This window comes from Odocoileus virginianus, chromosome 7, assembly GCF_023699985.2.
Source record: "Odocoileus virginianus isolate 20LAN1187 ecotype Illinois chromosome 7, Ovbor_1.2, whole genome shotgun sequence".
NCBI classification, from domain to species: Eukaryota; Metazoa; Chordata; class Mammalia; order Artiodactyla; family Cervidae; genus Odocoileus; species Odocoileus virginianus.
Genome location: NC_069680.1, coordinates 34,942,644 through 34,969,036, shown reverse-complemented (window position 1 = coordinate 34,969,036; position 26,393 = coordinate 34,942,644). Strand labels below are relative to the sequence as shown.

The 26,393-nt window shown below is 36.4% G+C and overlaps 1 protein-coding gene across 2 annotated transcripts in view; it reads left to right on the top strand.

Annotated features, from left to right (window-relative positions):
• Positions 1-26,136, top strand: part of UBE2D1 (ubiquitin conjugating enzyme E2 D1) — a 36,856-nt gene extending 10,720 nt beyond the window's left edge. The window contains exons 2-7 of one of the 2 annotated variants that reach the window (XM_020903721.2): positions 15,173-15,236; positions 15,329-15,360; positions 17,388-17,465; positions 18,885-18,990; positions 23,377-23,470; positions 24,173-26,136. In XM_020903721.2, the coding sequence (XP_020759380.1) occupies positions 15,173-15,236; positions 15,329-15,360; positions 17,388-17,465; positions 18,885-18,990; positions 23,377-23,470; positions 24,173-24,218 (420 nt within the window). In that variant the 3' untranslated portion in view covers positions 24,219-26,136. The remainder of the gene's footprint in view (positions 1-15,172; positions 15,237-15,328; positions 15,361-17,387; positions 17,466-18,884; positions 18,991-23,376; positions 23,471-24,172) is intronic. The other variant, XM_070470555.1, reaches the window with a different exon arrangement.
• The last annotated feature ends 257 nt before the right edge of the window (positions 26,137-26,393 follow it).

The window sequence follows — 26,393 nt, the reverse complement described above, 5'->3', positions numbered from 1 at the left end:
GATTGTACCACCTGGCCTTTTTGGGTTGGTCTGACCCACCACACCCCTCTGTGCTTGGCCCTTCAAGTCACATCTCAGGCTCTGGGCCTTAGAGTCTCTACAGACTCTTTGGTCTACTGCCCAGTCTGATCCCAGAGTCTTTAATAGTGTCTCCCTGGTTCAAACCTTTGGCTTGTTATTCTGAAATGTCTCTCTGACTTTTCTCAGACTCTTCTGCCCTTTGGACCTCAGTTTTTCTACATGATGGGCCTCCTCCTGGGACCCTTTCAGTGGGAGGATTTGGACTAAAGGGGAATCTGAACAGCTTGTTACTGGTTAGTGTAGAGGGGGATAGGGTGTGCAGGAAGGAAGGAATCATGGTGATCCCAAGGTTTAGAGTTCAAGTTATTGGAATAAGTGCATTTTTACCATAATCTTCATAAGATGGACTCAAACACAATTTTTACTGGGATACCTTGAATTTGTCAAGATATATTTTTATTTATGTAAGTCCTATGGTGGAAATATTACATATGGTGGTGGTTTAGTCACTAAGTTGTGTCCGACTCTCAGGGCCCCATGAACTGTAGCCTGCCAGGTTCCTCTGTCCATGGGATTTCCCAGTTAAGGATGCTGGAGTGGGTTGCCATTCCCTTCTCCAGGAGATCTTCCTGAGGAAGTATTATGTATGAAGTGAAAGTCGCTCAGCTAAAGTCACTCAGTCATGTCCCGGTCTTCTAACCCCGTGGACTGGAGCCTGCAAGGCTCCGCTCTCTGTGAAATTCTCTAGGCCAGAATACTGCAGTGGGTAGCTGTTCCCTTCTCCAGGGGATCTTCCCAACCCAGGGATGGAACCCAGGCCTCCCACACTGCAGGCGGATTCTTTACCAGCTGAACCACCAGGGAAGCCCAAGAACACTGGAGTGGGTAGCCTATCCCTACACAGCGGATCTTCCTGACCCAGGAATTGAACTGGGGTCTCCTCATTGCAGGTGGATTTTTTTTTACCAGCTGAGCTACCGGGGAAATATTATGTATAAAGGGAGATTTTTGAGTCTTTTCTTTAAAAGGAAGTCATGTTTTAAACTAGAGGCAAAATAACATTTTGGGAAATTGAAAGTCATCATATTGTGGTACTGTGGAGAGCACTGGGGGAAAGTGGTTACAGATTTGAGACACTGGCTAGATAATGTCCCTAAGTGACCTCCAACATTTATTCTAAACTGTGCTCTTTATAGGACTTCAGACTCAATCAATATTACTTTGATGCAGCAAAGTCAATAGTGTCATTTCTTTCTTCATCATCTTTTTGTGTGGGGTTTGGCTGCGATATCATCATTTTTAATAGACAGTCTTTGCCAGAGATACCTGAACCAAAGAGACAGTGAAGCAGCCAGGACCTTTTTATTGAAGTGAATTTGGTTCCTCTAACTTAATTAATTGGATGTCATCAGCATTTTGAAGTCTTCCAGAAGGAATTTTCATGGTCTAAAATACTTTTTTTTTTCTTTTCTTTTTAATTCAAGGGCTTAGAGAGGTTCTGTATTCAGAGACATTTCTGAGAATTGTTTGACATCTCCTTATTGAAATAGCTCTAGTCAACTGGATAAGGAGATCAGAGTCTGAACTGTAAGCCCATGAAATGTTTATTTACAGACAAACCAAATATAGCTCATATATCCCTTTAGAGACAACATCAAAAATGCAATCCAGTAAGAATTGCTGTCTTGTTTTCGGAGTTTTGAGATAAAGATGGTTGTGTCACATTAATTAATTGCCTGTTGAGCCAGGATTTTTTAAATAACATTTTCATATGCTTTGGATTCAGTAATTTAGATTTTGGACTGTAAATCAGTTCCTGTGCATGGGCTGCTAATGTCTTTTATGCATACCCATTGGGGTATATATTTTATCTATTATGGAGATTGAGACCTTCTGAATGTTGAGACTGGAGAACAACAAAGCATTTTCAGTCTGGTCAGCACAATTGGTTGGAGAATATTTACTGCATCCTGCCATATTAAGGATGATGGTAAATAAGGAATCTCTGACTTGTCAGCTTTCCTTCTCCACCGTTCAGATTGGGCTCTTACCCTTCTGGGAGCTGAGAGATTAATGAGGCTTCTCTTCTCTTACATTCCCTTGTTTCCTTTTATTTGTTTACTCTCTTTGAATTAGGCTGCCTCATCTACTTTTAGATTTTAAGTCCCCTAGAGGCAGGGACTGTGTCTAGGTTGGTTTTATGGAGAACACTCAGCATATTGTAGGGATGTTATAAACATGCCATCTGTGCCAATTTAAAATTCAGCTTCAGGCCGCTCAGTACTTCTCTTTGTGTCTGGTTGGATATAGAAATCTGAACTAAAGTAGAGGCGCTTAGCCATGTAAGGCTATATAAATTCATTAAGTACATGTTTTTGTGGACTCATAGTGCTTTTATAGTGGTGGTCATAATACAGGAACAGTATTTTGTAATCTGCCTTTCATCACTGTATCTTGTATTTTTTTTGAAATTTAAATACCCTAATTAATTTTTTTTTTTAATTTGAGTGTCAGATTGGAATAGAAAAATGCTTCATCGACATGGACTATTTTGGGGTGTACATTCACCACTTTGATATTTATTGCATAGTCTCTGTTTAAATATAACATTAGTTTGTTTTACGCTTACTTTGTCTCAAAGAAGACAAAAGTTGAAACTATGTATTTCAGTTTTCAATTTAAAAAGCCACCAGAAATGAAATTGAAAGATACACACACAAAATATATGTATACACAGTCTGTTAACTATAATGAGTTCTTTTCATATATAGACTTACAGCTATAGTCTCATTATTTGATGACCATCTTTTACATTATATGATTTCTGTCTTTGTAACTAGCAGTAGAATTCTGGATCATGGTATATTCCTGTGTTCACCTTTAATGGTTACTGTCAGACTTTTTTACTAGTGGCATATGAGAGTTCCAGTTCCTTCGCATCTTTGGTATCATTTGTACTTTTATTTTCACCATCCTTTGAGGGTTATAGTGACGTAGCATTTTTGTTTTAATTTGCATTTCCTCGATGATAAATGAAGCTGGTGCATGTTGGCCAGTTGGATACTCTCTTTTGTAATGTGCTTATTTGTCTGTCTTTGAAAAATTGATCTGTAGGAATATTTTTTTTAATGCATTCTGCATTCAAGCCTCTTGTCAGATATATATATTACAAATATCTTTTATTTCATGGTTTACCTTTTCACACTTTTAATGTGTCTTTTCTATGAACAGATAGATGTTCTTTATTTTAATCAAGTTCACGTTTTTCTCTTTTTCTCTTATGGTTAATGCTCTGTGTGTCTTATTTAAGAAATCTGTGCCTCCCCCAAGGTCATGAATACATTTTATGTTTTCTTTTTAAAGCACTACTACTTTACCTTCCATATTTAAATCTATGATCTATTTACAGTTGGTTGGGTTTTTTTGATAAGTTTGAAGTGGAGGAGATCAAGTTTCTTTTTTTTTTTTTCCCTACATTTTTTCCCCCAGTTGACCTGGCAGCACTTAGCAAAAAAAACTTTCCTTTTCCCTCCACTAGAATGTCACTGTCTTCACTTTTAATTTTTGAATTCCAAGCTTGCTATCTTCTTTCCATTTTCAGCACATTGTTGAAGTTAAAGTAAGTGCTAGTAGTACCACTCAGATGTCAAACACCATCTCTTTTGCTTCTACATCAAAAGTGTTATTTGTTTATTCAAAACAGATCATATCCGAAGTTGGGTCTGAAAGATACGCTTTCCAGTTTTTAAACGTGCAGCTTTCTGTAGTGAAGTTTTGCAGAGCCCTGGGGAACTCCATTCACATTGAAATCTATGTGAATGGTGCCGCTTAGAGTTGGTGCACAGGGCCTGTGGGGCAGAATGCAGCAGCCCTGAGTGCTGTGTTTAGTAACTGGCAAATTAAAAAAGAAAAACCATTACCTTTTCGTGTGCTCCAGCAATCCACATTTTTAACACATGGGTGTCATTTGTGTTCAAGTATTGTGGTGTGCCACAATTTTAAAGAAGTGGAGTGAAAAAAGCAAACAAAGCTCTGAGCTGATAGCTCTTACAACTTTTTTAATGTTTCACATTTGAGTTTATTTTTTATCTAGAAAGCAGTTTGTGTCAGCCAAAATATTTTATACCCGCTCCTTTCTAGATCACACTTTCTGTCCTAGGAGAAACTTTCCAGGACTCCCTTGAGTGATCGAAACTTTAATGGACACATTCAGGAGGTGACCCTTGGGGCCTGTAGCTGCTGTTATAAGTATTTTCCTGGAGACATGTAAGGTTCCAGAGGAACTCTTTCCTATATCTTTTAAGCTATATCTAATGAAGTTACTTTTCTCCACAAATAAGTTCTCCTCAAATTTCATGCCCTGGTTTTAATCATCAGCAAATGTGCCTGACCAGTGACTTGTGAGGATTTTTTTTTATTAACATCATAATCTTATACCATTAAAAGAAATCTTGAAAACATTGGGAGTGGAGTTGGGATGAGAATGTAAAGTCAGAATCATGACCCCTGTTAGGAAGGATGTGGAAGTGCTTCACTCCTGCTGGGTTAAGTTCAGCTGGTTAAATTGAGCTTGTTACAAGTAAGAAAAAAAACCTCTGTCGGTGCCGCAGACTGCAGCTCTGTCTATGGGTATCTCCGCCACCAAGGATCACTGGTGACTGGCAACTTTGAGACTCGGTCAGCTCAGCACAAACCCTAACTCATCTTGGAAAGGCAGCCCAAAGCTATGTTCTGAAAGTAGGTCAGCAGCATCTTAAATAAACAATAAGGATGGAATATTTAAACTTTTGAGGTCTTCCAAATCAGAAGAACCACAACAGAAAATGTCTAACAGAAATTTTGTGTGGCTTTAGACACTTTGCTAGAATATCATACATTCTGTAAATTGAAAATAGTTGTCACGGCAGCATATGTTTTTGATAACTTAATGATGAATATTCTTTAGAGATGCATTTCTAGATGTTGTTATATGTTATTTAAAAGGCTACCCCAGCCTTTTAAAGTGACCTGCACTATTCTCTAATACCTGTTTTTAAGATTTTTTTTATTATATGCAATCTACAAAAGAGAGTATTGATTCTGATTCTGTTGTTAAATCTAATTATTTGCATTTTGAAAAAAATAGAAATTTGAGAGATCTATGCTTTGCTGATCACACTGTTTCTTCCACTGTATTAACTCAAACAATATCAAGCACATTATATGAAAGGCATTGTGCTAAGTATGGTGGAGGAGATCATGAATAAATGCAAAAAAATTCCTAGTGTTAAAATAATATTCTGGTAGAAGAGGAGAGGGAAGGAGGAAATTAGTATTTCTTAAGGTTCTATTACACATGCTAGGCATTAAGCTTCTTCACTTACATGTTTTCATTTAATTCCCAATATAATTCTTCCAGTGATGTCCTCATGTGAGGCCTTTGAGCAAGAGGTTAAGGGAGTTGCCTCAGGTCACATAGCTAGTAAGGGTCAGTAGTAAGGCCAGATCTGACTCCAAGCCTCTTGTTTTTAAAGTACCCATTGAGAAGACAGCCACTGTTACTGTTAAGAAGAAGGGGTAAAATTTGGGCATAGGGAGACAGATAGAAGGTTGTTTTAGGAGAGGGAAAATTTTGAAGGCCAGAAAACTTAGCCATGTTCAGTGAACATCCAGGTACTCAGGCCAGACCTGACTACATGGTTCTCAAACTTTTTGGTCTCAGGACCCCCTTATATTAAAAGCATTGAGTGCCTCAATGAGCTTTTGTTTGTATAGGCTGTATCTATTAATATTTACCACGTGAGAAATTAAAACAGAAATATGAAAATACTTAGCAATTTAAAAATAACAATAAACTCACCCAGTTAGAACTGGACATGGAGCAACAGACTGGTTTCAAATAGGAAAAGGAGTACATCAAGGCTGTATATTGTCACCCTGCTTATTTAACTTATATGCAGAGTACATCAAGAGAAATGCTGGGCTGGAGAAAGCACAAGCTGGAATCAAGATTGCTGGGAGAAATATCAATAACCTCAGATATGCAGATGACACCACCCTTATGGCAGAAAGTGAAGAAGAGCTAAAGAGCCTCTTGATGAAAGTGAAATAGGAGAGTGAAAAAGTTGACTTAAAGTTCAACATTCATAAAACAAAGATCATGGCATCTGGTCCCATCACTTTATGGCAAATAGATGGGGAAACAGTGGAAACAGTGGCTGACTTTATTTTTCTGGGCTCCAAAATCACTGCAGATGGTGACTGCAGCCATGAAATTAAAAGACGCTTACTCCTTGAAAGAAAAGTTATGACCAACCTAGACAGCATATTAAAAAGCAGAGATATTACTTTGCCAACAAAGGTCTGTCTAATCAAGGCTATAGTTTTTCCAGTAGTCATGTATGAATGTGAGAATTGGACCATAAAGAAAGCTGAGTGCAGAAGAATTGATGCTTTTGAACTGTGGTGTTGGAGAAGACTCTTGAGAGTCCCTTGGACTGCAAGGAGATCCAACCAGTCCATCCTAAAGGAAATCAGTCCTGGGTGTTCACTGGAAGGACTGAAATTGAAGCTGAAACTCCAATACTTTGGCCACCTGGTGCAGAGAGCTGACTCATTTGAAAAGACCCTGATGCTGGGAAAGATTGAAGGCCAGAGGAGAAGGGGATGACAGAGGATGAAATGGTTGGATGGCATCACCGACTCAATGGACATGAGTTTGGGTAAACTCCAGGAGTTGGTGATAAACAGGGAGGCCTGGCGTGCTGCAGTTCATGGGGTCGCAAAGAGTTGGACACGACTGAGCGACTGAATTGAACTGAACTGAACATTATGTATTAACATAAATAACATTTTTATTAAAAATAACTATATATTTGAAAACAGCAACAGCAAGAATAAAGTGCCACTGTTTTATACATGTTCAGATCTCATTATAGTCAGGCTTATAAATGATAGTTGAATTCTCATATCTCGTGCATTCAGTCTGTCACAGTATTACTTATCTTTAACCTGGAAAATTCTACTATATACCCATGAGATAACTGAGAGTGAAAAATACAAATATTTTAGTCTTATTATGAAATTAATTTTGACTTCATGGATCTCCTGAACATGTTTTAGAAAACCCAAGGGCATTCTTTGGAGAATTATTGGACATGTTTGTGAATGGGAACTCTATTGAAAGAGTAGGGATAGGACTAGAAAATGAAAAGACCTTCATTGTTTGAATTTGGTCTTTAATAAGTAGTAGGGAGCCACTGACATTTTCTAAATAGAAAAATGAAATAAATCGAACTGTGCTTTTAGAAGACTGTTATACAAGTAATTCATAGAGTATTGAGAAGCAATTATAATTGAACTGTAATAGGTTTTTGAGGTAATAGTTACTGGGAGCTTCCTAGGTGGCTCAGTGGTAAAGAATCTGTCTGCCAAGCAGGGTTCAATCCTTGGGTCAGAAAGATCCCCTGGAGAAGGAAATGGCAACCTACCTAAGTATTCTTGCCTGGGAAATCCCACGGACAGAGAAGGCCGGCGGGCTATAGTCCACGGGGTCACAAAAGAGTCAGCCATAACTTAGTGACTGCACAACAGCAACAAATAGGTGTTGGGGTAGAATATATTATTTTGTTTGTCTGACAAGGTGAACAAGAAAAAGGGGAGTCAAAATGAGCCTGGTGACTAGGAGACTAATAATTCCATTAATAAATAAAGGGAACACATGAAAAGAAGGAAGCTTGGGAAGGAAAATTGTGAATTAAGTTTTAGAATATATAAAAAATATTTTTCATTATTTTTATTCTGAAATAATTTAGTCTTATAGAAAATTTGCCGAATTAGTACAGAAAGTTCTCATAAATCCTTCATTTAATTTCCCCTATTATTTACAACTTACATAACCATAGTTGGTAAAGAATCTGCCTACAGTGCAGGAGACCCCAGTTTGATCCCTGACTTGGGAAGATCCCCTGGAGAAGGGAAAGGCTACCCACTCCAGTATTCTGGCTTGGAGAATTCTACAGATTGTATAGTCCATGGGGTCACAAAGAGTTGGACACAACTGAGCAACTTTCACTTTAATTACAGTACAGTTATCAAAATAAAGAAAGGAACATTGATACAATATTGTAAACTAAACTACTGACCTAATTCAGATTTTACCATTCAGTTTTTCACTGTTGTTTTCCTGCCCAAGGATCCAGTCTGGGATCCTTTCCTGTCCCAGGATCCAATCTGGGATCCCAGGATTAGTTGTTGTACCCTCTTTGTGTGTGTGTATTTGTATGTACTTTAATCTGTGACAGTTCCTCAGCCTTTCCTTGTCTTGTAAAAATTTTTAATTAAAAAAAAAAAAATGACAGGAGGACTTCCCTCGTGGCGCAGTGAGTAAGAATCTGCCTGCTAATGCAGGGGACACAGGTTTGATCCCTGATCCAGGAAGGGAGCATCTAAGCCCATGCACCAAACTACTGAGCCCAGATGTTGCAACCACTGAAGTCTGTGTGCCTAGAGCCTGTGCTCCATGAGAAGAAGAGCCAGTGCAACGGGAAGCCCACGCATCTCAGCAGAGAGCAGCCCTGCCTCACTTCAACTAGAGAAAGCTGGTGCACGGCACCGAAGACCCAGGGCAACCAAATAAACAAAGAAGTTAGTGACCTTAAAAGAAAAAGAAGATGCTTATATGTAGTGGGGGAGAAAAGTGTCATTTAATCTCTCTTAAAATGCGTAAGGAGCTGAGTAAAACAGCATTTTTTTCCTCTAAAAAGTTGAAAAATTAGGGAGAGTGGGAGGGGAGGCTCAAGAGGGAGGGGATATATATGTAAAATTTTATACATATATAAATTATGTATATATGAATTATATATAAATTTACTATATATAATAAATTATATATATTATTATATATATAAAAATTATAACTAATTCGTGTTGTATGACAGAAACCAACACAATATTGTAAAGCAGTTATCTTTAAAATTTAAAAAAGTTGAAAAATTATTGTAAAAATTTAAAACAATGTAAAAAAAATAAAAGGTGACAAACCACCCCTAGAGATAACTACTATTAAGAGCTTGGTGTATGTTCTTTTAGTTTATTTTCTATGCATGTATAGTATTATGGAATCTCTTGGGCATACTTCTGCCACGTATATTTTTCACTCAAAAACTATTATTTTCACACAACATTGTTTGATGTCAACATACATTTCTCATCCTATTTTTTTGGGGGGGGGGGGCTCTGTAATATGTGGGATCTTAGTTCCCTGGCCAGGATTTGAACCTATACCCTTTGCAGTGAAAGCACAGAGACTTAACCATTGGACCATCAGGGAAGTCCTCTCATTTTTTTTTTTTTTAAACATTTATTTATTTGGCTGCGTCAGGTCTTAGTTGTGGCACTCAAGTCATTTGGGACCTTTCCTTGAGGCATGTGGGCTTAGTTGCTCCACACATGGGATCTTAGTTCCCCAACCAGGGATTGAACTCTTGTTTCCTGCTTGGCAAGGCATATTCTTCACCACTGGACTACCAGGGAAATCCCTCTCTCATTCTTTTTAACAGCTGTAGTATCTGATAATATGGCTGTATCATGGAACCATTCCTTTTGTGATGGGCCTTTAGGTTATCTCAGTTTTTCATAATTATACAAAATGCCTGACTAAACATCTTTATATGCGTATCTTTGTGTGGATGATTATTACTATGAGGTGAAGCTCCTGGATCAGAGACTGTATGCATTTTGCACTTTGATGATTATTGCTAAATTTCCCTCCAGAAAGTACTATCTCAACTTATGCTCCCTCCAGCAGCAAGTGACATGCTTATTTCCTGCCAGTCATAATGGTGTTATTCTAATAGAGTGATAGTGGTTTGATTTGGGTAATAACCTTATGGGTGTCTCACAGTTTATGCATTGCTTTATCTTATTTTTCCCTACAAAGCATTATTTTGCTTTGATTTGCTTTTGTACACACACACACAATAATTAAAATGAATGATTCTAAATGCGTTGTCTTTGAGATCTTTTGCTTTTGATCAGCATGGAATACATTGGATCTTATGAGGATCTTATGGACTTGAGCAACTTGTATAATTCACAAGACAGTAGTTCAGTATTTATTCTTAAACAGTGGAGAGAAGAGCAAAGGAAGAGATTACTGACCCTGGCATTTCCTTTAAAAATAAGAATCATTAAATTATTTTTAATACTCCATATGTGGCTGCAATGCTTGAAGTAGATACATAAGAATTCCAGTTATGATAGAGAAAGCATAAATCAGGTAACAGGGCAGTTTCTGGAAAACTTTGAGTAAACTAAATCAAATGGGAAAAGTATAAGTAGTCTTTGATTTTTTGTGTTTATCTAAAGTGCACTGGCCTCTGAATAGACTTAGAGCAAAAAGGTGCAGTTTTGATATGTCTGGTTATAGTTTTTTGTTTTATATTTTCACCTCCTTAGGATATCTCAGAAGTTTTCCTTTCTCAAATTTGAGGGCTGTCTTTTTGCAGGCAGGGGAGGGTATATATAGTGTTTTTTGTTGGTCACTCTGTCTGTGCATATATACCATAGTTTCAGTAACATATTTCCAAACAGTGTAACAGGGCATATTTCCAGATACATATTTTGATAAAGGGATAGAACATTAGAAATTTCAGTTCATTTCAGTCGCTCAGTCGTGTCTGACTCTGCGACCCCATGAACCGCAGCATGCCAGGCCTCCCTGTCCATCACCAACTCCCTGAGCTTACCCAAACACAGGTCCATTGAGTCAGTTATGCCATCCCAACCATCTCATCCTCTGTCATCCCCTCTCCTCCTCCTGCCCTCAGTCTTTCCCAGCATCAGGGTCTTTTCAAATGAGTCAGCTCTTCGCATCAGGTGGCCAAAGTATTGGAGTTTCAGCTTCAACATCAGTCCTTCCAGTGAACACCCAGGACTGATTTCCTTTAGGATGGACTGGTTGGATCTCCTTGCAGTCCAAGGGACTCTCAAAACCCTCCTAAAAATTCTAGGATGTGTAAGTCTCTCACCAAAGCACTTGTGTAGTTTTTAGTAGTAACTAATGATTGATGTGACTGTTACGAATGTTTGATGTACCATCAGCTGCTTCTTTTCTATAATAAGTGAGCTTTCCTATAATGTCAGCTTTAAATAGACAGCTTAAGAACCTGACCTTTGCAGGAGTTCACTTGTGAGATTTTATCTTTCTTATCCTTAGCTCTCAGTTCCAACAGGAGGTGGAATCAGGGCACAAAAATTTAAGAACATGATAACGACTATTTTTATATACTATTTTGAAGGGATTTGAAAGAGCAATCTAACATTTGAAATTTGAACACTATTCAAGGCTATTCCAAGTAAAATATGGTTTGGGGTTTTTTGTTAGTAAACAAAATTAATTTGTATGTATTTCTGTATGATTTATTCACATATGCATTACTCTGTAAAATATATACATGCAAATCATTAACAGTTTTTAAAATCTCAATTAGAGGCTATTTTCTTCTTTTTTAAATTATTTTTTAATTAAAGTGTGGTTGATTTACAATGTTGTTAATTACTACTATACAGCAAAGTGATTCAGTTATACATGTATATATACATATACACACATACATCCTTATGTATATTTTCCTTTCTATTATGGTTTATGATAGGAATATTGAATATCGTTCTCTATGGTATACAGTAGGGCTGTGTTGTTTATCCATTCTATATTTAAAAGCTTACATCTGCTAACCCCAACCTCCCATTCCACCCCTCTTCCAGCTATGTGTGTGATTCTATTTCAGTTTCATAAGACACTGTAATTTTTTATTTAACTAGTTTTCTAGTTAAAATAAGGGCCAAGAAGTTCCATTTATTCATTTACACTAATGTTTAGAAAACTCAATGGGATGAATCTTTTTAAAAGCAATCTCCTTTAAAAGCCCAAATTAGAAAATGGTTAAATAAAGCAGTCATTCTAAAATGAGGCTATGGGTAATTCCTGGAGGTCCAGTGGTAAGGACTCTGTGCTTCCACTTTTGGGGCCCCAAGTTTGATCCCTGGATGGGGAACTGATTCCTCAAGCTACTTGTAGAGGGAAAAAGAGATTTTGCCACAATCATGTGGCAAATAACTGATGGTGCTGCTGCGTCGCTTCAGTCGTGTCTGACCCTGTGCGACCCCATAGACGGCAGCCCACCAGGCTCCCCCGTCTGTACTGAAAACTTCAAAGCCTTGTTTTTTTAACACTATCACTGAAATCTTCCACTTTATCGTTGAACTATACTGGGACCAAAGAAGCTGCTAACTCTGTTAGTTAATTCTTGTTAGGAAGAGAAGCACAGCACAAGCTGTGGGGAGGAAACAACAAGAACAAAAAGGAAAGTACCGAGTTATGCTGGAAGGGACTAGGAAACTTGGAAGGAGACCTGAGTTTGCACTTGGCTTGGTTACTTACTTAGCTCATGTATCAGTTTCTTTTTTTTTTTTCTGTTTATTTTTTTCATTAATTTATATTAGTTGGAGGCTAATTACTTTACAATATTTTAGTGGTTTTTGCCATACATTGATATGAATCAGCCATGGATTTACATGTGTTCCCCATCCTGACCACCCATGCTGAAACCCCTCCCACCTCCCTCCCCATCCCATCCCTCTGGGTCATCCTAGTGCACCAGCCCTGAGCACTTGTCTCACGCATCAAACCTGGACTGGTGATCTGTTTCACAATTGATAATATACATGTTTCAGTGCTATTCTCTCAGATCATCCCACCCTCTTCTTCTCCCACAGAGTCCAAAAGTCTGTTCTATACATCTGTGTCTCTTTTTCTGTCCTTCATATAGGGTTATCGTTACCATCTTTCTGAATTCCATATATATACATTAGTATACTGTATTGGTGTTTTTCTTTCTGGCTTACTTCACCCTGCATAATGGGCTCCAGTTTCATCCACCTCATTAGAACTGATTCAAATGAATTCTTTTTAATGGCTGAGTAATATTGCATTGTGTATATGTACCAAAGCTTCCTTATCCATTCATCTGCTGATGTTCATGTATCAGTTTCTTAGGAAAGCTTTTCCTTACCACATCCTCTTTCTTGTTTGTCTCTATTAGAGTACTAAACTCATTGCAATGATGCTAAGATGCCCATCTTTTTCATTTTAACATTTCTAAAATCTGGATGTGTCTTGTAATTGATGGTGTCTTAAAATTAATCAGCAACATTTCTTCTTAATTATTGATTTATAAGGATGTGATTTACCATTGACAGCATCTTAGATTTGATGAGTGCAGTATTTATTTACATGTGTTCCTATGAAATTGTTCACATCATCCCCAAAGTTTTCAAATACAGAGTATATACAATGATTTTCTGATTTCCAGTATCATCCTCTTTTAAGCTGTAGCCTTGTATATTGAATAAATTTTTCTTTGATATCTCAGGGATCACAGATACGGTGTATCTACTTTCCAGATCAACATAATCTAGTACATTCCCACATCTCAGTAAATGGTGTCTACACCTGTAGAAGGTCTACTGCCAGGGTCTGAACCCCAGTTCCCCCCATACTAGTTCTCTGAGCACAGAGTGAACCATGTCTCTTTTATTCTTCATTTGTAAAATGGGAAGCATAACAACACCTACCTGACAGGATTATTAAGATGATAAAACATTGAGTAAATATTAGCTGCTGCTTGTTTTCATCATATATATTTATGACTTTTCTCCTTTCTCTATACACATAATTCATCATCAATCCTGTCATAAGTAGTCTTTTCACAATATCCCAAATCCATCCTCTTTGACCTACCTCTTCTCTAGTCCAAGCCCCTCTTATTGCCTGTAGCAGTTAATTTTGTAGTTTCCCCTTTTTCCCATCTCTGATCCATTCAGTACATAGTCAGAGCCATCTTTTAAATCAGATTATGCCACTTCTTAAAACCCCTCCCAATGCACTTGGTATAAAGCCCCAAATCCTTCATATGGTGTATATTGTTCTGTTTTCTGCCTGGCCTCTGCCTGCTGTATCAGTGCATCTTATGCTGCCATGCCTGACAGTATCACTCACTTCTCCCGAAACTAACTTCTACTCATCCCTTTAGATTCAAGCTGAAATGTCACTTTCTCAAAGACATTCCCTAACTGATTGCCTAACTAAATTAGGTTCTTCAGTCCTAATTTACAATCTTTTGTATTGAATTTACACCTTTCATAGTTAGTGGTGGTCATTTCCTTCCCAACTGAAGGTAAATTACTTCCCCACGGTCATAGCGTTAGTTATGGTAGAACTGGAATGCGAACCTAGGGCTGACCAGCTACAACTGTGCCATTTCCATGATCTTTTGCTTCCTTGAAAGCAGAAAAGAGCATATGAATCAATGTGCTTGGCTTTAAGATATGGCCCAGCTGCTCTCCTTTCTTTCCATTTGACCTTCATGTTGTTCCTTAAATATCCATCTGTCTGTGAGCCTTCACTCTCCCAAATTAGATTATAAACTTGTTGAAGTAGGATCTGTGTTTTTTTTTTAAATCTATATTATACACCTAGTTGGAGAAGGCAACGGCACCCCACTCCAGTACTCTTGCCTGGAAAATCCCATGGACGGAGGAGCCTGGTAGGCTGCAGTCCATGGGGTTGCGAAGAGTTGGACATGACTGAGCGATTGCACTTTCATTTTTCACTTTCATGCGTTGGAGAAGGAAATGGCAACCCACTCCAGTGTTCTTGCCTGGAGAATCCCAGGGACGGGGGAGCCTGGTGGTCTGCTGTCTATGGGGTCGCACAGAGTTGGACACGACTGAAGTGACTTAGCAACAGCAGCAGCATACACCTAGTACCCATATAAGCACTAGGGGCATAATATAGATTTGAGGGGAAAAAAATCCTAAGTTACCCTGTATACAGTAGATACTCAAAAGTATTTTGTATTAGGGATGCTAAAGAAAAACAGTATTTTAATTCATTTATTTTTTTTAAAGTTTGGAGCTGTCTTATGAAGGAATTTAATACCTTATTCCACATTCTTCTATCCATTAGTGACATAGTACATGTTATGTGTCCATATTTTGAATAGAACTGCCTAAAATGATATTTAAATGAATTGTTTGTGTCTTCATGGATTATTGGGCTTGTTTCACTGAAAAAGAATTAATCCGAAGTATTTTTGCTTTGCTTCAGGAATTAAGTGATCTACAACGTGACCCACCTGCTCACTGTTCGGCTGGACCTGTGGGAGATGACTGTAAGCTTTACTCTCTTGCTAGGATTTTGCTACCATTAGTAGTACAGGTTTGAACTCTTGTTAATGACTCCAAACTCCTTTGTTTGTTTCAGTGTTCCACTGGCAAGCAACTATTATGGGGCCTGTAAGTATGATTCATATATGTGAAATTAATCCCTTCGGCCATCCTTCATTCTTACCATTTCATCTTTGATCAGATGTTTGTGGCTAGGGTTGAATTTTCTTGTACTCTGAGTCACTCAGAAAGCAAAATACAAGTAAAGGATTTATGATGATTTTCCAGAGCCCTGGTGGCAAAGCACATTTACAGTGCTTTGCCAAATCCTTGATCATTATGCATAATAATGGATCACACACAATTTGCAACCAGGCTTTGTGTTTGCTTTATCTTTTTTTAAACACAGAAAGTTGTTTGGAACTAAGCATAATTACTCTCCACGTTTTAGTAGGTTAGATATAAGTCTAATTAACCCAATAATGGAACTCCTACAAGTAACAAGCAGTAAGTTTCATTGCAGTGTCTCATCACGGTGTGACAGATCAGATTCAACTTTGCAGCGGCTCTGTTGCCATCTCATGAGCTTGCCTCTTTTGTTGCATTGTCCTGAATTCAGAATCACCTGCTGTTCTGTAACTGGCTTCTCTTTATACTTACTGCCTTTGTTAAGATTATTTCTTTCTACACCTGAGAAGCAGTTGTGACTTTTCTTTTTGTGGGCAAAAATGTGATTGTGTGAGAATGGGCACTGACAGCTCAGGTCTGCTTCTGGATACGAGTATATTAGTAACATGTTTCCATGAGCATCATTCTATCCTCCCCCCTTTGAAAGAGCTTTATCCAGGAAGCCATAGAGTTTTTAATCATATTGCCTCATGCTTAACTTTTAAAACGTATACCAGTTACTGAATTTTCAGAGCAGGAGTCCTAGGCAAATGTTTTAAATCACTAAATTGTTACATTAAGTTAGTTTTTTAAAGGGTGAAGTGCAACATATTTATTTAACTACTTTGATAGGAATCTTTTTTCATTGCTTACCAAGAACTTTCAAAATAATATCACCTCTCACCCTTATGAATTATAGCCCTCCACAAATATTTCTCAGGTGAATCACATGTAGCAATTTATGTTACTCATACCCGTCTTTATTTTAGTAATGTAAATATGCTGCTGTATAGTATAATTGAGTATCTCAGAAGATCATATCTGTTGATTGTAATTAACTTATATTTTCTACATTCCTTATAATTTTTTCTAAACTAGAATTAAACAATGTACATAGTAAGAATAATTATACAGTACAGTCCTCTAATATCTATGTAGAAACTTAAGGAGGAATCAATGATAGCCTTCTGTTCTTACCAACATGTTGACAGAGTATAGCATGATACATTTAATTAAAATAAATGAATTAAAATAGAATTTAAAGGTATTTTTGCTATTTTGCCCCTTTCCCCCTTTTTTAAATCATCCTTTTTTTTCTCTTGCTTGTACCATAAATATTTCCTAATTTCTATAAAGACATATGGCCAAATTTAAATTCCTCTTGTAAAGTTGATTCCTAATTTGATAATTCTATGAAATTGAATTTCTCTAGTTTCATTTGCAGCTCTTTCGCATTTTCCACATTATTTTGTAAACTGTTACTAAGTGAAGATTTGAGGTTTAAATTATGTAACAGTGTCACTTAGCCTTTTCTTTTCATAAATTGGTCATTTCAATTTATCTCTATTCTTGCCCCTTTAAGGGAAGGAGCACAAAAACTTAGGTTTTATAATTCAGAAGAAATATACTAGCCTCAGCCCTTTTCTTTCATACTGATTACTGCTGCGAATCATCATTCTTTTCTCACAGTCTTGTGTGTATACTTACCTTTAACAATCTGTTCTCACAAACAGGTTTGTTTGGGCAAATCACACCACTCCACTGTGTGTGTCCTATTTTTGTTTTGTTTTAAACTATGATTTCGGCATGATTGCTGGAAAATCCTCCTTCATGCCTACAAAGAGAAACCTGTTTTCAAGGTAAATGATTTGAACTTACGACAAAATGATGGCATTTTCTTTTTCAAACCGTTATATTTGGAGGGAATCATCTTGGATTACTAACAAATATAGCAGTCAGACACTGATATAATTGTTTTGTAATTTCAGCCTGATAGCGCATATCAAGGTGGAGTCTTCTTTCTCACTGTACATTTTCCGACAGACTATCCTTTTAAACCACCAAAGGTATTTTTATTTTTATCATTGATGTCACCCCTGTGTCAGAGAATTTATTCTCTATCCAGAGATATTTTCGTGATGTCAAAAGACTGTGGGTGGGTTGGCGTGTCCAAACTTTTATATAAAGCCACTGAATCTAAAATATATTTCCTCATCAAATATTTTACTATGTCTGTAAACAAAAAGCAGTATCTATTAGGTTAGAAATTAGCTTCCCTAACCTGTCTTACCTTCCTCATTACATATGTGTAGTTTGGAAGTTTTTATAGTCAAGAATTAGACTTTTCCTTTCAGGGGATTTTTTTTTCCAAGGCTGATCTTTCTTTCTCAGTTTTTAAGTAGTCAGCCAACATTTATTGAGCACCTACTATATGCTGTTGCACTGGGGAATACAAAATATAATAAATAAGATACAGTCCTTTTATTATATTTAGTATAGGAAGGATTAAGGGCTTCCCTGGTAGCTAGCTAAGCTGGTAAAGAAACTGCCTGCAATACAAGAGACCCCGGTTTGATTCCTGGGCTGGGAAGTTCCCCTGGAGAGGGGATAGGCTACCCACTCCAGTATTCTTGGGCTTCCCTGGTGGCTCAGAAGGTAAAGAATCCACTTGCAATGTGAGAGACCTGGGTTTGATCCCTGGGTTGGGAAGATCCCCTAGAGGAGGGCACGGCAACCCGCTCAAGCGTTCTTGCCTCGAGAATCTCCAGACAGAGGAGCCTGGAGAGCTGCGGTTCACAGGGTCACAAAGAGCTGGACACAACTGAGCAACTCAGCACAAAAACAGCAAAGATTAAAACACATTCTTATTAAATTTAGCTTAGCTCTAAAGAGGAAACCAACAGATGATGGGGTGTCAGTGAGGGAGCGAATCATTAACAAATCCTGTCACTCACGAGATAATTACTTTAGATTTTTAAAAACATCTGATTAACTTTATATATGAAATGACATAACAATTCTTGTGAAAGATTAGAATTCTTGGTAGATTTCTTAGGACAGGTAATAAGCTGGGGCCCCTCAACTTTCCTCCAGAATAGGGTCAGCATTCTATTTCTAGACCCAGGTTTCAGTTGATAATCAAATTAAGGAAAGGATCACTTTGAGGGGTGATGAAAGCCATGGTTAATTGTCTCAGGTGCTACTCAACTAGTCATACCAGCTAGTACAGACTTATTTATTACACTTTCTAAAATACTTCTCAGTTGCTTGGCATTAGGAAGCGTAGGAAACTGAATTTATTTGCTTTCACATTATCAGTAGCTAAAGATACATTTGGATAAAGTAGATGCTCATCCAGTTTGCGTTGAATACATTTCTCCTCTAAGGTTATTTGAAATTGAGGACATTTTACCCTAGAGCAAATTGGTTCTGTTTGCTTTCATAGTTCATGGATTATCAACAGTTTTGTTTTGTTTTATGTTTAGATTGCTTTCACAACAAAAATTTACCATCCAAACATAAACAGTAATGGAAGTATTTGTCTTGATATCCTGAGGTCACAGTGGTCACCAGCTCTGACTGTGTCAAAAGGTAATTTCATTTATCAGATTTAAAACAGTTAATAACAGTGAGACAGAAAAAATACAGCAAAAATGTCTTAGGGACCAAAGTTTGAAACAAAAAACCAATCTACTGTGTTTTCTTCTGCTTTGCTTTTGCTTTCCTTTCATAGCTTTTATATTACTCTTGCTTGGGGGTGTTGATGGGCTGATCTAAATGATGAAGTGAGAGAAATTTAAAATGGTAGAACTAGAAATTTGGGGATAAGACTGTTGACATTTCATTCCTTTAGTTTGGGCTTTATCTTTAAAAACAGACAGGGACTCAGAAAGAGATACACATACAGAAGTGAAAGTAAGATTTTAGGACCAGTTGTCCCATTCATTAAATGGAATTATTTATTGACATAATAAAGCTTTACCTCTCTTTTACTTCATCTAAGAAGTAATGGCAAACCAGGCAGATAAAGTAAATAATTTAAAAAGATAGGAATTCCCTTGCAGTCCAATGGGTAGGACCCAGACTTTTCACTGCCAACGGCTCCAGGTTCAGTCTCTGGTCAGGGAACAAGCCTCATGGTATGGCCAAAAAAAAAAAAAAGTGAAAGACATATTCACACTTTAGAATAATGCAGTACATGTAGCATGTTAGTCTAAACTTCAAGCAATCAATAGCATCATTGTATGGACTGATAAATACTCCATGCAGATTCTCAACTTTCACAGTTATATAATATAGCATTATTCTTTGCTAAATTATGAGATGTGTATATAGGGCATCTGAAGTTGTTTGTTTTATTCACTAATGCTGTTTGCTTTGTCACCCTCTTAGTTTTGTCTTGTCTCTAACATAAGAGAGCCTGAGTTACTATTTTGATTTAGAAATGTCTGCCCCTCAAAGTAACTTGGTAGTTTTCCCTTTTCATAAAATTTAAGAAAACTATTTCTCTTGAAGAATTTAGAGGAAGAATCAATGATCATTAACATTTTTTTTTAAATAAATGCTACCTGATTACATAACTTGTGTAAAAATTGATAAGCTTTATAGGAACAGTGTCCACAGCCATGATTATTTCAAGTATTAGATAAGTAACAGCCCTTCGGATCATTTAGGTATCTATGAATGGCAATTTTTCTGACCTAAAATGTCCCTATAAAATGTTTGTGTAGATTCTAGTGTTTTTTAAAAAATCTTTCACATAACTGTTATATACTAGATATAGGAAAAGTAACTGTCATAAGGTTATTCAAATTAATAAACTTTCCTGGAATAGTATCACAAAATGAAATTCAGTTAGCTTATGCAGGAAGAGAAGGGGGCAACAGAGGATGAGATGGTTGGATGGCATCACTGACTCGATGGACATGAGTTTGAGCAAACTCCAGGAGTTGGTAAAGGACAGGGAAGCCTGGCGTGCTGCAGTCCATGGAGTTGCAAAGAGTTGGACACAACTGAACGACTGAACTGAGTGAACTATGCAACTAAATACTTATTAGAGAAAGTGCAGACTGCTAGGTGTTAAATACTCACCCTCTGATATTGGTAGCTTTTTATAAAAAACAATTCATTTTGTCACCTTCTAGAAACAAAAAAAAGAATTGTTGGAGTATAGTTGCTTTACAGTATTGTGTTAGTTTCTGCTGTTTGTTTCACAGCAAAGTGAATCAGCTTTACATACATATGTACCCCCCTCTGTTGGATTGCCTTCCCGTTTAGGTCACCGTAGAGCACTGAGGAGAATTCCCTGTGCTGCACAGTCGATTCTCGTTAGGTAGCTTAGAAGCTGTCCTTCAGAAACAGTTTCACGTAGCCTTAGTTTCCTCATATGTCAAATGAGAATTATGATAGTGTTACCACATATGGTCACTATGCAACTAGCACATAGTAAAGCACTCAGTTCAGGTCAGTTCAGTCGCTCAGTTGTGTCCGACTCTTTGCAACCCCATGGACCACAGCACGGCAGGCCTCCCTGTCCATCACCAACTCCCGGAGTTTACCGAAACTCATGTCCATTGAGTCGGTGATGCCATCTAACCGTCTCATCCTCTGTCATCCCCTTCTCCTCCTGCCTTCAATCTTTCCCAGCATCAGGGTCTTTTCCAGTGAGTCAGTTCTTTGCATCAGGTGGCCAAAGTATTGGAGTTTCAGCTTTAATATCAGTCCTTCCAGTGAACACGCAGGACTGATTTCCTTTAGGATGGACTGGTTGGATCTCCTTGCTGTCCAAGGGACTCTCAAGAGTCTTCTCCAACACCACAGTTCAAAAGCATCAATTCTTTGGCGCTCAGCTTTCTTTATAGTCCAACTCTCACATCCATACATGACTACTGGAAAAACCATAGCCTTGACCAGACGGACCTTTGTTGGAAAAGTAATATCTCTGCTTTTTAATATGCTGTCTAGGTTGGTCATAACTTTCCTTCCAAGGAGTAAGCGTCTTTTAATTTCATGGCTGCAGTCACCATCTGCAGTGATTTTGGAGCCCAGAAAAATAAAGTCAGCCACTGTTTCCACTGTTTCCCCATCTATTTGCCATGAAGTGATGGGACCGGATGCCATGATCTTAGTTTTCTGAATGTTGAGCTTTAAGCCAACTTTTCCACTCTCCTCTTTCACTTTCATCAAAAGGCTCTTTAATTCTTCTTCACTTTCTGCCATAAGGGTGATGTCATCTGCATTATCTGAGGTTATTGATATTTCTCCCAGCAATCTTGATTCCAGCTTGTGTTTCATCCAGCCCAGCGTTTCTCATGATGTACTCTGCATATAAGTTAAATAAGCAGGGTGACAATATACAGCCTTGACGTACTCCTTTTCCTATTTGGAACCAGTCTGTGTTCCATGTCCAGTTCTAACTGTTGCTTCCTGACCTGCATACAGATTTCTCAAGAGGCAAGTCAAGTGGTCTGGTATTCCCGTCTCTTTCAGAATTTTCCACAGTTTGTTGTGATCCACACAGTCAAAGGCTTTGGCATAGTCAATAAAGCAGAAATAGATGTTTTCCTGGAACTCTGTTGCTTTTTTGATGATCCAGCAGATGTTGGCAATTTGATCTCTGGTTCCTCTGGCTTTTCTAAATCCAACTGGAACATCTGGAAGTTCACGGTTCATGTATTGCTGAAGCCTGGCTTGGAGAATTTTGAGCATTACTTTACTAGTGTGTGAGATGAGTGCAATTGTGTAGTAGTTGAGCATTCTTTGGCATTGCCTTTCTTTGGGATTGGAATGAAAACTGACCTTTTCCAGTCCTGTGGCCTCAAATGAACTTTAACTACTGTTACCTTTTCCCTTTAAACATTTGTTTTGTGTGCATAATAGTGAAATCAGGGTACAGGGTTCTTGTTAGCAGGAGGGGGGAGATGAGGAACCTCCCTCTTGCTTAGTTTATAAAGTAGCTTGTATTTTCCTTATATGTGTTCATTTTTCACTTCTTAATATTTTTAATGTTTTATTTCACTTTTTACCATGAGTTCAGTTTGGAAACTTTCTGGAGACATGAGCCCAGATTATTTACCCTGTTTGTTTAATATACAGACTTAAAATGTCATTGGGTAGATGGAAGATAAAAGAGGAATGAAATGTTAGTTTTTCTTAGCCCTTATCGCCACCTTTCCAGGTCATTTAAGGATCACCTCTGCCTTATAAATTCACCTTTGGATGTGTAACAGTAGGAAAAGATAAAGGAACATAGTAGAGGAAGGTGAAGATGGAAGATTGTTCCAAAGACTCCATGTATCCCCTTGTAAGTGGTGGCATGGAAGCAGACAAATGAGGAGCCAGAGTCCTTGTTCCCCTCTTTTTCAGATACTTAGGTTTTTTGTTTGTTTGTTTTTCCTTTTTAAAGTATAGCTATTTGCATTAGTATTTGGACTCAACATGGCAAGAGACAGCTACTATATTTTTTCAATTTTAATTTACATTGTAAAATATACAAGTTATGTAATGATAGCTGCACATATTATTTTTAAGTGCATTTGATGCAATAATGTACATGTAATAAAAAATTTCATTGAAAATAATTTACAAATCTTCCCCCTTTAGGTCTAAGTCCAAATAAAAAGTGCATGAGCTCAGTCTCCCAAAATAGTTTGAATTATTAACTATAATTTGATTGCTTTACCTTGAATTGATTCGAACACAGATTTTTTGCATTAAAATAGAATAAAAAGTGGACAGTTTTCTTGTTAAAGTAAAAAAGTATCTCTAAGAAACATCTGAGGTTAGGATGCTATTCTAATTTTTTCCAGCTGTGTATTTGGAGTCTGTGTGTTTTAATCTCAAATGTAATTTAATGTGTTCATTTTTCTTTTTTTCTTTATAAGTTTATCGTCTGTTCATTAAAATTATTTTTACATATGTACTTTTGTATAAAGTAGAAAACTCATTACCTAATATGGTGTTCTCTTTTAAATCTAGTTTTATTGTCCATATGTTCTCTGCTTTGTGACCCTAATCCAGATGATCCCTTAGTACCAGATATTGCACAAATCTATAAATCAGACAAAGAAAAGTAAGTGTTTGCTTATATTGGTTTCTGTGCATTTCTATGTAGTCTGCCAAAACATAAGTATTATCAGTGTATTTAAGTACATTTAGTTAAGCTTATTATTTTTGTTAAATTTATCTTTCCAAAGGAGTAGATCTTTTTCTTTTTAAACTTTGTTACTCTTTTTACAAAAAAATCTCACCCCTTCCCACTTATTGTTTCATCCTTTACTATTTAATAGTACTTATTTTGCCTTTGCATAATATGCATGTTTTTTGATTCTACATAGTAAATTTAAAATTTAAGAAGTTGGTAATTGGAAAGTACTGAATATCATATTCCTTACTTTCTCCCAGGAGGAGAAGTTATCCCTAACTACCCCTAAACTGACCTACATCTTGCTGGTACCATTGATTCATTTGCATTTTACAGATAATGACCATTCAGGGTTGACTTTTATAGATTTGTATTAGAAATTGACTTCTTTATTTTGTTATTTATAACTTAGGTACATTTTCATATAGGTTGTAAAGAGATCTATTAGTTTAAGAAATCCCTTATGTTTTCTGTTTTATTTATGTATGAACTACAGTCACATTGACCCAGTAATTGGTATATGTATGATTATTGTGATTAAATATAAAAAGTTAAACAGTTTTACATAGACAGATCTTCTAAAACATTTAATTTGTATGTTTTTACTGTATCCCTTTTGTATATCTACAGATACAACAGACATGCAAGAGAATGGACTCAGAAATATGCAATGTAAAATCAAAAAATATTTCATATATACCAGAGTACTGTAAAATCTAGGTTTTTTCAACATTAGCAGTAAATTGAGCACTGTTTACTGTTTCATTGTACCATGAAATCCTTTGATTTTTACCCATTTTAAATGTATTTCTGAAGCAAGACAAAACAAACTTCCAAAAATATTCTTGAGACTGTGATGAGAGCATTTATCATTTTGTATGCATTGAGAAAGACATTTATTATGGTTTTTAAGATACTTGGACATCTGCATCTTCAGCTTACAAGATCTACAATGCATCTGAAAAGCAACCAAATTATTTTTTGCTGAAACTAGATGTTTTTACATGAAAAATACTGTATGTGTTATCTAAGATGTTGTCAGTTTTATAAATCTGTATTCAGATTTCATTCTTTGTTAGCTCACTTTATAATTTGTATTTTTTTACTGTATAGACTAAATATATTCTATTTACATGTATGTCAACTTGTTACTTTTTTCCTGTGAACAGTATTGAAAAAACCCAACAGCTGATAATGAAATGAATTAACTGTCTCCCTTGTCTTGGGGTATTCTGTAGATTGACTGCAGATTTCTTAAACCTGAAATGATCTTTACACTGTAATTCTCAGTATACTGATTATGGAGAAACACTTGTTTTGATTTTGTTATACTTGACTTAACTTTATTACAATGTGAATTAATTGCACTGCTAAGTAGAAAGATGTATAACTTTTATTTGTTGCTATTCACATCTGAATTTTTTTCTGTATAGGCAATATTATATTGACACCTTTTACAGATCTTAATGTAGCTTTTTCCATTTAAATAAAATGCTTTTTCTACTATTTGTCTTGATTACTTTGAAAGATAAAAAATTGCCTTATCTACAAGTAAGGATCAATACTCTATATAAAATTTTGCATGAAAATTAATTCTATATTCTGAGGATGAAGTCTGTTATACTTGGCATTGAGTGCGTGCTTAGTCTCTCAGTTGTGTCCAACTTAAGCATCATTATTTATATAAATTTTGCTTTAGATTTGTATCTGTCTACTAAATTGTCAATCTAAAGGATGATATACATTAGTCCTTTGTTATAGAAGAGAATTTAGAATATGTCGGGGTTTGTCTTGGATCACATATAAAATGAATTATTTTCTAGAGTACTGAGATGAATATAAGGCAATGTCACCCACACTGAAGAAAAGTCTTTATAGACCTGAAGAATAATTAGGTCAATTCATTAAAATACCCCTCTAGATGTAACTAGCATTGTATTTCTTAACATTTTAAAGTCTAGAATTTCAAAAATAGAATTTTAGTGCTATCACAGTTTGAAAGAGGACATCCTTGTTTTAACCATAGAAATTATAAAGAAAATTCTAAAATGACACTTTTCCTCTGTTTTATAATTTGTCAGTTTAAAGTAACTTAAATGAGCAGATTATCTTTGCAGATTTTAAAGAAAACTAGAAAATCCTGATGATTTAACTTAGAAAAAAATACATCTCTAATTATTAGCATGCTTACCAAACTTGAGTGTCATTTTTAAGAAGAGTTGTAGCTCTTCTGATTATTGCAGTAGCTGTATGTGTCCAAAAAATCTGTGATGGGTATAGTCATTAGCAAAGATTTTAAATCACTGAAGTATTTTACCATGGTTCATTATTATTAAAGCACAAGATAACCCAGTGTTAGAAAATGTGTTTTTACAAATGAATGTAAAATAAGTAAATGAATTGTGAAATGGATGTTTAAGAAAACATAGGTTTAAAAAGTAACTATATTATGTGATGTCTTAAAACAGCCTTATCATGAAAAACACTACTTTACTATGTTATTATAAGCTATGTTGGCCCAGAATTTGAACACTCAACATCATTAAATTTAAGTATTTAGTATATTTTGATAATAAAGGGTTTTGTTTCATGAATATCTTTCACATTTTAAAAACCTTTTATTTGTGTGACATTTATTTTTGGAAGTGTCTTTTTTTTCTGTATTAAAGTTTTGAAGCTTGCCTAACTCTTGTTTGCCTTTGCTTACATATGAAATGTACAGCCACCTCTCTTGAGTGGGCACAAATTCTCATCATTAATTAAAAGCCAAAAGCAGCATAATGATCAGTCAGATCTCTATTTTGGGTTTATTGATGTGTTTAATTCTAAAAAAGAGTACATCGTACCTAAT